At 45.3% G+C, this 12,283-nt stretch overlaps 1 protein-coding gene across 1 annotated transcript in view; it reads right to left on the bottom strand.

The window, feature by feature from the left end:
* Positions 1-5,797, bottom strand: part of NEURL1 (neuralized E3 ubiquitin protein ligase 1) — a 79,434-nt gene extending 73,637 nt beyond the window's left edge. Inside the window, exon 1 of the mRNA XM_066324443.1 lies at positions 5,764-5,797. Within this exon, the coding sequence (XP_066180540.1) occupies positions 5,764-5,797 (34 nt within the window). The remainder of the gene's footprint in view (positions 1-5,763) is intronic.
* Between the last annotated feature and the right edge of the window lie 6,486 nt (positions 5,798-12,283).

Here is a 12,283-nt window from a genome sequence, read left to right on the forward strand (position 1 = left end):
CTCTGGAAGTTCCACTTTCAGCAAATGCCAACACTGTTTTGGCACTCTGCCCAAGGTCTTCTGCACCAGTTAATCCAACACTGAACAGGATTAATTCCTCATACACACAGACTCTTTTGCTTTCAGGGCTATACAGCAATTGTGCTGAAAGCAGAGGGAGTTTAGAAATAACCTTTTCTCCTCAGTCCTACATTAGTTCTCAACAGCAACTGTCTAAAGGATACAGAAGATGTTCATCCCTCAGTGAGTCTGACCACTGACCATCACCAGTCACTCCATCAAATGACAAGTTATCCCAAAATCTAGACAATAACTCAGAGATTATTAGAATATAAATCAACACTAATTTGCACAGAATTCTCACTAGCAGTTGGAGTTGTAGGTCTTTTTTTTTGGTGCTGCTGTTTCATATTTCTTCTGGGACATTTGCAGTTTTAATTAGGTGTAAGAAGATGGAAATTATTAAATTAGAATATGCATGTGAGTTAGAGAACAATGCTGTTTAGTGATATTGACTGCAAGGGTAAATTGTGGTAATTATAATGGTTATTGCAGTACAGGCAATGAACAGACAGCGAGAAACGAAGCATGGGGCTGATTTCAGCACATGCATATAGATACACCATTTGCCACTCTACAAGGAATTCAGAGAAAGGAAAAAATAGAACTCTATAGTGCAAAGTCAGACTGAAAGGAGTTGCATACCATAGCCATTTTTCATTAGGGAAATGGCCTCCACCCTCTGCCCTTCCCCAAAGCCCTTCAGCCACTGCTCAGCAGCTGTCATGGGGGCTGAGGCTTCCACACAGCACCCGAATGTCCTGGATCTCCCACCAACATGTGTGAACAAGACCTGGAAACTGTTTTCCAGGAGAACCAAATGTGGAGGAAGGATCATGTCAGGGCTTCACACTCTTTTGTACAGGAATAAATGACCAGCCAGGAAGGAAAGGAAAGTCCGTGGAAAATGAATTCCCAATGAAATGGGATATGAATCCAGACAGCCACCCAAAAGCCTATTGCCATGCAGTGTGGATGAAGTCCTGCTATAACCTAACTTCTGCTTCCTTCTTCCATTTTGCAGCACACAAATGTGCCTGCATTGCTCACCAGACCTACCTATGGGTGGTATAAATCTGGTCATACATAACACCTATGTGATCCTCTGTACACACCACACAAAGACACATGAGCTATCATTTATATTGTATTCACAACTCACAGAGCAGCTTCCACAAGCAGCTTAAAAACTCAGCCAACTGAAAATCACACCTCTCAATCAGCACCACCTCCCGGGCTAAAAACCAGACATAGTCTCACTTGGGACTTCTTTGCAATTACATTGATGCCATACAATTACAGTTGGAAAAACGTGGCACAAGATACCTTTTCCCCTGCTTCTTGTAAAAATGATTCCACAGCAAAACTCTGATGAGTGCCAGTGACGTAATTAAAGTGAAAATGAAACAAAGCTCTGCAACTAGTGATTTATTATTAATTACAAGTGGTAGTAGGGACAGTTATTGAGCAAATGTGCAGATATGCAGACTCACATATCCCCTGCACGTGGACTAAGCAACAGTGTACACTCTAGCTGGTCAAAGGCCCTCTGAAGTGATGTGTACATGTCATCACTAACCTCTGCACTCCTACATCCAATGAATCCCTCTCCCACACAGGGCAGCAGCTTCTTTGACTAAACCATCACTTTGTGTTAGTTTGGTTCTTAGTGAAAGAGAAATAAAATGTGCTCAGGTGTTCGGGGACTTTTTGCCCTTAGACTGTGTCTCCTAGATTTGGTCCCTAAAATCAAGAATAGGATCTTCTACAAATAGCAGCTCACTCATGGCCATAAGGAGCCATGAAAAACCACTGCAGTAGATGAAAGTTGCATCAAACACATAAGAAGAACACAGGTATTATGACATATGTATGTATTAGACATTTCTTTCAAGCATGATTAGCTAGCAAGTAGTTTAATATAATTCTTTAATAAACCATGACTCCATTATAGGAATACTGTAGTATACAGACATTCTTGTAGAAACCAGATCAACATTTCCTGTTTAAAATAGTGTTAAGCACTGCATATATAAATATTACATCTTAAATAGTAAGTAAACATCCTGCCTATCAAGGTTGCATTACCTTTGAATCTCCTATTTCAACTTTTCCTCTTACAGCATTGACTGCTCTGGAAAACACCAGAAGGAGTCCTACAGAGGGTGGCAGGAAAGCAAGAGGAAATGGGAAAGAGGAACAGAGACAGTCACAGGGCCAGGCAAGGGACATAGATGGAGACTGCCTGAGTGGGTTTCAGCACTGCACAGAGAATAGTCCCATGACCAAACATCTCAAGCCACCAGATGAGTCCTTTCAAAAACAAAGGTGCTGTTTTTCATGGTACAAGCCACTGGGGTTGGTTTGGTAGCGGAGAATAAAGTCAAAAGTGGACCTCTCTTAGGAAACTCAGGTAGCTGGTGCTTTAGCGACCCTAGCTAAAAGCTTATTTTTCCTCCCCATCCCATCAGGTGGGAAACCTTCATTCAGGTGATTCAGGGCCCATTCAGCACCCACCAATTCCACCATCGGGGCAGACGAGCATGGTTCTGCAGCCATGTATCAGTGGGAAAGTTGCATTTTCACCCAGGGAGATGCCTGTGCATGTGAGCCTGTGTGTACCTCACATTAGGCTCAAATAGGAACGGCAGCACTGGCTTGTAGGACTTCACTCAGTAAACCCAAGCATCAGAGCAGTTCCAGGGACAGCCAGTGTCACCACCATGGCCATGCAACCCTGTGCAAGACATGTCATCCACTCGTGTCTTTTCTTGAGCCAAAGGAGGTTGAGTCACCTCTATCCAGCAGGATTACTGTGTATCTCTGCTGTTTGAAAGCAGACTTGTGAGTGAAGACTGGGGAAATGATGCCAGGTGTTCCTCATGACAGTCTGCGTATGGTTGCACTTGACTACTGTAAACCTAGAATCACAGAATCATTAAGACTGGAAAAGATCTCTAAGATAACCAAGACCAACTCCTAACCAGCCCTGCCAAGTTCACCACTAAACCACATCCCTAAGCGCCACACCTACATACTTTTTCAACACTTCCAGGGACAGAGATTCCACCATTTCTGTGGGCAGCTTGTTCCAATGCCTGACTGCCCTTTCAAAGAAGAAACTTTTTCTAATATCCAATCAAAACCTCTTCTGGCACAACTTGAGATCATTTTCTCTTGTCCTTATCCCATGCTACCTGGGAGAATAGGCTGACCCCCACCTCGCTACACTCTCCTTTCAGGCAGTTGTAGAGAGCGATAAGGTCTCCCCTGAGCCTCCTTTTTTTCCAGGTTAAACAACCCCAGCTCCCTCAGCTGCTCCTCAAACGATTTAGTCTTCAGACACTTCAATAGCTCTGTGGCCCTTCTCTGGACTCCCTTGATTACCTTAATGTCCTTCCTGGGCTGAAGGGCCCAGAACTGGACACAGCACAAGGTGCAGCCTCACCAGTGCCCAGCACAGGGGGACAATCCCTGCCTGCTCCTGCTGGCCACACTCTTGCAGATAAAGGCTAGGATGCCATTAGTCTGGACACACTGCTGACTCCTGTTCAGCTGGCTGTCAGCCAACACCCAACTCTGTTCTTACATCAGCACACCCACAGTTTTTTAAAACCAACAGCCTAATGTTACGGTGCTTTTGACAGGGTGGCTCCCTCAGGAGCCACTTCAGGAGGTTTTATCTCAATTTACTTTTATGAGTCTGGCAAGGTCAGGGTGTGCCCAGGCAGAGGCAGGGACCCAGCATCCAGCTCCGGGCACACGTCTCAGGGAAACCTGCTGACTCCCCAGGGACAGCTCAACAGAACATGTGCATCATCTCCCCACCTGAGATAATTTTCAGTGAGCAGTTAGGTGCTTGAAAAAATCCCAGCTCACGACACAGAGAGGTCATCAAAAATGTCCGGAGGACGCTGGTTAATTACCTGTGCTATCTAAAACAAAGATTGTCAATCTTAAGGCTATCAATACAACTGCCTTCAGTATCATTACATTCACTTTTAATTAAACTTATGAGAAATGGAAAAAGCTTCTGTTCTCTTTCCTCAGCTATTTTGAGACACATCTGAAACACAAATATTCAACAGAAAGATGGAACTGGAGGAACAGTAGCCACAGACAAACCACAAGTGCAGATGTCTATTTTTGCTAAATGTGCCTTTGTAGCACGATTTTTTTTAATATAATCCCTGGCTTTTTTCAAGTATCACTGTGCTGAACAGAGCAGTGCATCACCTCTGTATATGACACAGCCGTTAGCCCCTCCATTTTAAGAGGAAAATTTGAGTTAATTACCCACTTCACCTCATTAGTCTCCAACTCCCAACAAATAAAAATTAAAGAGAAGCATGCTTACTGGAGTAGAATCGCTGAAAGGCAGAAGTTGCAAGATTACTGTGCAGTGCACTGCCAGCTGCAGGCAGGAGAAGGCCCCAACAGGAATGCCAAGCCTCTGGCACACGCATGAAATATATATATTTTTTATTCTTTCACTCACTTTTCTTTTTTTTTTTTTTTTTTAATTCATTCAAATAATGCTTAAAAAGGGGAAAAGGCACTTACAATCACAAGACGACAGACAGAGCTCTTTTTTTGGTGTGGTTTTGTTTTAGTGACCCAGCGGTACAATTATTCTGCATACTGCATGCATATCATGAGGTTAAGTAAGAAATAAGGTCAGGCCACAGAAACTTCAGAACACAAACAATGAACAAATAAAAAATCTCTATCATCTTGCTAAATACCTTTAGGGAGAGTCATCTACTTCCTAACTACATCCATTTGTTTCTTAAACTATAGGGTTTGGATCTGGTAGAAAATATGAGAAGAATCAGGGCTGTAATATGAATATTCACAGTGTTAATGTATATACCTCGTGTATCTTTATTCAAAGAAAGGATATGACACACTCCAAACCCACATAGCGCTTTACCTGTGTCTTTCATATCCATGTTTACTATTGAGACAAGGAAGGGCCTCTGAAAACCCCATTCACACCTCACTGAGCATGCAGCACACTTACTACGTCCAAACCCATTTCAGACCAAAGCACAAGTTTAATACTAAGGACTGCAATATCCTCACGGAAGTATTTATTGCACGAGATTGGTGCAGGCAGGGACATGTCTCCTATCGCACGTTGTCCATAGGTTCACGTTCTGGTTTAACGCTGGCTATGCAGGGTATTCCAGTCCCTCTCCAGCTCCTCCCTCGGCCCGCTGCACATCACCCAACAAGCCCAGCGAGAGGGCTTCACTCAACAGCTCAGCATCGTCAATTCACCCCAACATTCATTCCAAACCTTATCAGTTCAGCTAAGAAACTGCTGGTGGAAAGGAGAAATAAGGTGACTGCTTTGCGAGCCCGCTCAGCTGCCTGGCAGTAACCTTGCCGTGGGGGCTGGTGTTTCCCGGTGGGGCTGTCAGACAGCGCACACGGATACACACACGGACACGGTTACTTTTCCTTCGACCCTGACACCTCACAGCAAGCCCGTCAGCGCTGCCTGGGCAGGTATCTACGCCTCATCCCAGTGGTGCAGCCAGACGAGCCCCATCCCAGCCCGAGCTCCCTCCCCGCCCAGCTCCGCTCCTGGAGCGGGATGCTCCGGGAGGACAAGCCGGGCAGAACCCGCATCCCCGGCATCCCACGCCGCCCCTTTCCCAGCCGCCTTCCCGCGGTGGCGGGGCGGTCGGTCCTTACCGTAGAGCAGGTTTCTCGTCACCTGCCCCCCCATGTCGGCGCAGCCCCCGCCCGGCTCCGGCTCCGCTCCGCAGTCCCCGGCCCACGCGGGACCCGGCTGCCCCGCGCCAGCAGCGTCCGCCCACACCCGCGCCTCCCGCCGCGGCACCGGCGCTCCGAGCTGTCATCTTTATTTACATAAGAAGGAGGAGACTTCACGGCTTCCTGAAATAGCTGCCGGCGTTTCACGGATGCAGCGTGTCCCCCCTCCCCACGCACACAGCGCGGTCCCCCAGCGCGGGACGCGGCAGGCGAAGCATCCACGCGCGGGGCCGTGCGGGGCCGCCGGCCGGGCTCCAACCCGCCGGTACCGGGAGCCCCGCGACGCCAAGAACAAAGCGAAAGGCACCGCTGGCTCCATTGGCGGGGGAAAGGGCGGGGAAGGAAAGAATAGAAAAAAAAGAAAATAAAAATTCAGAACTCATTTATAAAACGAAACTACTCTGGCCATGTGAAACTTTCGCTCCCCACTGCAAAACCCTGGAATAAATTAGAATGGGGAAAAAGAGAAGTTAAACAAAATTTATTACCAGACATCACCACACCAGTCTTCAAACGGCCTTTGCAGGTTAATTATTAATTATTTAATAGCAAAGAAGTGCTCCAAACGCAGAATGGTTCGTCACAGGCTGGAATAATAAAAACGTTACCCCCCGTAAACTCTTTTGTGCGGGGCTCGCATGCTCAGCCCAGATACAATGCTTCCTGCGCTCCAGCTCATTACCTCTGCTGATGGATAATGGCCAGCGTTAGAAAAAGCAGGGGCATGCCGAGAGTGGTGCAAGGAGGTGCGCTGGAGACCGCAGCCAGGGATGGTCCCTCGGTTGCTCTCTGCATCCCGCAGCTCGTGCAGGAGCTTACTCGTTCCCTCCTCTCCATCTCCAGCACCACACGCCCCTGGCCACTCACTCCTCTCCCTGCATCTCTCCTTGTCCACTGCTCTACTAAATCAACACAGCAGGCACCCAGCTGCCACATCCAGCCGCGGCAGATCTCAGCTGGCTCGTTTGAAACCAGCTCATGCATCTTCATGCTGCACCGCAGTCGCTCTTCTCTCTGCAAAGGAGCGGGAGTCAAACTTGTGCAGCCGCGAGTGCAGCCCTGCCTCCCAACTCTTACCATGGTGTTGGGCAAATCCTGCCATCCCACTGCCTCGGTTCTGCCACCGGAAAAAAAAAAAAAAGGAAATAAGATTTTTTTCTCTTGCCTGTGTTGTAAGGATTATTTGCTTAGGACGTCTGTGTGCTGAGGTCTCAGCACTTCTGGAGGAAAGAGAAGGAAGGAAAAAAAAAAAAAAAAGCCAACAAAAAGAAAAGGAAAAAAAAAAACCACAGTGCAAAAGAAGCCCAAGCCAAAAAGCATAGTCAGGGTGTTTGCACTAGTGCTGCGTGCCCGAGGAGAGCTGTACCCAGCATTTTCAACCTGCAAGAGGAGCCTCTCCTGTGCCCTCCATCCAGTCACCACTGCCGGCTCACTCACTGCTCCCACCTGCCCAGCCAAGACATGCACCTGGACCCCAGAGCCACGCAGCAGCTCTTCCTCAGCTGAGCAGCAGACAGGCAGCACTCTGCTCATCCTGCCCAAAGTCACACTCTGCAGAGCTCATGGCAGCTTCTTGGCAGAAGAATCTTACTTTTTTTCCTTCTATTTTTTTCCCCTCCCCAGATGATGGTGCATTTACAGCAGCAGCAGGTGGGGTGAGGACTCGTCCCCAGGAGCACCATGGTGTGGCCCCTACCCCCCAGTGGGTGCAGGACATCTCTCAAGTCACACCAACCCAGCAGAGCACCCTGTTCTGCTCCCTGGCTGCTGGGGACCCACAGATGCCACAAGGATACTGCTGGTTTCATCTTCTGGGGGGCACCTCACCCTCTCAGGCTAATGGCAAAGGGGCCAGAAATTTATAACATCAAATACCACGTTTCACTTGGAGGAATGAAGGTTGACTTGGACATTCAATCCCAAGTTTTCTCCCTCAGTTTCTCATTTCAGCTCTGCTTTCCATCCTTACCTTAATCTTGCTACAGCTCTGTGAATAATTGACTTCTTGGTTCACTGCCTCAACCAAGAGATTGCTAGGAAAAAAATATAATTTCACGTTGGCCCAAAAATGAATGCTTTGTGCGTCTCACTGAACAAAATGTTTCTTTAACTCAAAATGAAGCATTTTATTTTCAGAGTTATTTTTACCTCATTTTTTCAAGTTACGGTCATTCAATCCAGCTCTGAAATGATGTCCTTAAAAAATAAATTAAGCCTTTTGTTTTGAATATACCAAAAGGAAAACTGTGAATTGCTATCTTGTCTGATTATTTTATTTTTTTGCAACTTATTGGCTTTGTTTGTTTGTCTGAAGGGGAGGGTGGAGAGGGCAGACTGCCAGAATGAGTCATCCTGTTTGGCAGAAAATTATAAACAATTTCAATTAATTTTAAAATTTGGGCTTTTTTTTCCAAAAGAATCAAGCATCTCCTCCCACCCCTGATCTTCCTCCAGTGCTGTGGAGCAGCTCCTGGGGGACACAGACCTGGGGGACACAGACCCTCAGAGTCATCCACAGCAGTAGAATGGCATGTCTGCCCTGTTCTGTGATAATTCCTTGAGGATTATTTGCCATATGGCAAATCTTTCCTTCACAGACACATCACACTGAAACTTCCTGCTGATTTGTTCTGGTCACCTCCAAGCCCATTTCAGACCTTTATCTATTCCAAATTACTCCTCAGTCTTTCATGTTTCAGGTTCTCCTCCAGACAAAGGGAAAACCTATTGCCCTGTTCCTGTTTTACAGTTCCCTCTGTTGATACACTCTAGGTCCCCTTGGGGTGTTTCTTTGCCCTTGTCAATAAGGAAAAGGCCTCCCATTTTGGCGTCAAGTATAAAAATCGATAACATCACCATTTGCACTCCCTTCTAAATCACTGACAAAGGCATTAGGTTGGACCCAACAAAAACCCAGCCCCTAAATCCATTTCCATTCATGAACTGCATCCAGCAAACTCTGGCCAAGCAGCAGTGCTGCTGTCCAAGCAGGAGGAATCTGCTGCAGGAGCATTTTGAGGCAGTGTCTGATCTTGCTAAATATACTTATTAACCACAAGAGTAGGATGCTGAGGCTGCAGAGCACTTCTGAAAATAGATTCATGGTCAACAAGCCATGTACTAGCTAAAACCTTGGATCTTTCCAAGCAGCTTTGAGCAGACAGTGGGGCACCTCTCCCAGCCCTCCCAGGATAAAATCCCTACCCAGGGTACCAGGCAGGGTGGCCAGGAAGGGCTGTGACTATCTGTGTTGCTTTCCTGGTATCCTGGTAAGAAGGCTGTCAGGTCAGCAAGGAGGATGCCAAAGAACCATCATGGTCTGAGAAAAGACTCCCCAACACAGCCAAATAGCCCATTCAACCCTGACTGAGGGAAAGCAGAAGAGATACCTGCAGAGAACCACAGCAGGAAGAACCAACTCTACAGAGACCAGTCTTGCACAGGAGGAGACACAGAAAAAGATACAAAGAGAGAAGGAAAGGATGAAAACTCCAACTCGGGGAGATCAAGGAAAAGACCATACTTATGCATAGGCCAGGCCAAGAAAATGAAAATCCAGTTCATGCAACTGCCATGCAGCTAGAAGTCTTTTGTAATTGGATTTGACTCTGTGGAGAACTGGAGTTTACACTTTGTTAGAGAGACAAAACAAGAAATAAAATCTCTCTTGATGGGGGTTTCATCTCCTTTAATGGTGCTGCAGGTAGAGACATCCAGACAAGAAACAGTCCAAAAAGTTTCCTTGAATGGGTAAAAGGTGGGAACTCTGAAAACCAATCTAATATTCACCAGGTACATGAAATCTTCTCTTAATGACTTCTAGGTTTAAAAGCTGCCATCAGTTTCTCTATTACCACTTACACTTGACTCTCTGGTAACCAACAGATTTACTAGAAATTGCCCTTTTTTACTCAGTGCAGTAGCTCTCAACTACTGGAGTTCATCTAGGAAGATGGGATAATTTATGGGAACACATTCTTAGGTCTTTTTTTCAGCATGAGTCTCTGACTGCTACTAGGGGGAAACTTCACCTGTACAGAAAACAGATTTCCTTCAGGAACCTCTGCCATTGTAACTTCAGAGGAAAAATTATGCTCTCAGCAGGAAGGCATCCAAGAAAAAACGTCTCACCAGCATGCACAAGAAACAGCTAGGAAAGCTTGCCCTCTATGCATTCTTTTAAAATTAATTTATTGCCATAAATGGAGGTGACTTAGATGAAAGGTGTGTCTCCACCTTCAATCCTTTATCTGTAATGCAAAGACACAGATACTGCTGTAGCAAGCAATATGCTGATTAGTTGACGTTTATGCAGCCATTTGGGAATATAACAAGTTGTGTCATTATTAAGCATTATTATAAAGCTGCAGCTCTGGATGAAAGCCAAATCTCAGAGTGTAATTCAAAGGAAAATAAAAATTCTGGCCCAAATTCTTAAAATCAAAATCACAACTCATACCTACAAACTACAGCACTGCAACTGCTAACCAGGTGGCTCAATTATCCCAGTACAGTTCTCTGCAGGCACGGCAGGAAGGGGAATTTAAGGACAGGAAAATCTTTAGGTTGACTAACCACCTCCCATTTGCACTTAGCTTAAATGAGACATCAGCTGTGTTTGCCTTAGTGACAGGAGCTGCAGCAGCACAGTGGTAAAGGCTGTCTCTGGCAGGGCAATAAAGACATCAGGGAGGTGGTGTAATGGACGTCCAGGTTGTGGACTGATTCAGTGAAGGAGAGCCAGAGGCCTCATGCCACTGCTCAAGGGCTGTCACTCCTCTTTATGTAAAGCCAAAGCTGGCACAGGATGTCCAAGTCTTAACCCTGACACTGCCAGCACTCAGAGTTTTATCATAACCTCCCTGCTTTTATCATAACTTCCCTGACTGTCTGCAGGAGTGGAAAAGAGAAACAGCAGTGTTGGAGAGGGACAAAAAGCTGAGCAAGAAGAAGAATTTCTATGGAAAGGAACTGAACTGACCTCAGGCCAAATTACACAACATTTTTCCATCAGCATGGACGTGCTCACAAGTCCCCAGTGGATGAGGGGTTTATCTTTAAAGAGAGTAACTCAGTGCAAGAAGGTGTCAGGAAAGAAATTAATGCACCAAAAGCCAAAAATGATCCCTCTTCCTTGAATACTTTTGGGATAATATATTGAGAAAACCCTGTGGGAAACTAAGAGGAAGCAAGGACTAAAAATCATAGAACTCAGTGTAAGACGTGCCTGGCAATAAAACATTGCACTGAGCTGCTAACCAGGAGCTTTTAAATGATACAGAAAAACTCTGCCTGTCTGGGGCAAGGTCCCCTGGAATCTGCCAGAAGCCCATTCCTGAGGGCAAGTATCATGCTGTGCATGACACCAAGTAGGTCTTCAAATGCCTCCAGCTCTGACCTTCATTTCCATGCTAAATTAATAGCTTTCCCTCTCACTGCCATTTCACATTACCTCTTCAAGCACAACAAGATTCAAAAGAATCTTTGGCATATCCAAATATAATGGAAAATGAATATAAAAACATGTCATCAGAAGAAACACTGTAATTTTAAAATACAGGGAAATGCTGATTTACAACACTCACCTGAATGAAGTTGAAAACTTATGTTTTCAGAACTAGAGAGAAAACTAATGTTTCTAACTTAAAGCAAATATTTTCTTTAATCTCATGAGAATATTTTTACTTCAGCTGGGGGTATGGGACAATGACAACATTGCAGGACTGAGAAATGTGTTACTTCAAACCAGTTCTGTGGCTATTAAATATTTGGAAACTTCGATCAGTATTACATAATAAGGCACTATGTCAGACTTTAGCAAGTAGAATGTCTTTCCACCACAAAGTTACAGGGAATACTGGTATAATAGATATGCTTTTATGTAAGTTGTTCATTCACACTTTATCACAGACAACACCCAAATTCTGCACTGAAAAACTAAATTACCAGCTGGAATCAACAACGTTTTTATGGTATTTCTGCTTTAACATGTGACTGCAGAGCAAACACTACATTCATTTTCACAGTATTCCTGTAGGAAGAGATGCCTCTCTGCCTGAACTAAAGAAGCACATTTTGAGTTTTTTCAAAAAATTTAATGAGGACCTTTTCAAGCAACAGGTTAATTCACTGTAGCAATCTTCATTCAATGTCCTCTGGAAAGGGCACAGGCAGGACTCTGCGAAACCAAAGAGGTAAATAAGGTAATCAGAAAGCACCGCACCAAGGTCAGATAGACAACTTCCACTCTAGCACGTGATAGCTTTTGAAAGCCTGATTTTGTAATCTTAATAACATTCCCTCACCAAAGAAATGCAGTTTCTAAAGATTTTTCTTAGCAGATACAATGGTAAGAGTGAATAACCTCTCTGTTTCCTGTGCCACCCTTTCCGAGAAAAGCCTCTCACTTACATGCAGGGATGTTTGTAACCAAGCAAAG

The sequence above is a fragment of the Sylvia atricapilla genome, chromosome 8 (assembly GCF_009819655.1).
Source record: "Sylvia atricapilla isolate bSylAtr1 chromosome 8, bSylAtr1.pri, whole genome shotgun sequence".
NCBI classification, from domain to species: Eukaryota; Metazoa; Chordata; class Aves; order Passeriformes; family Sylviidae; genus Sylvia; species Sylvia atricapilla.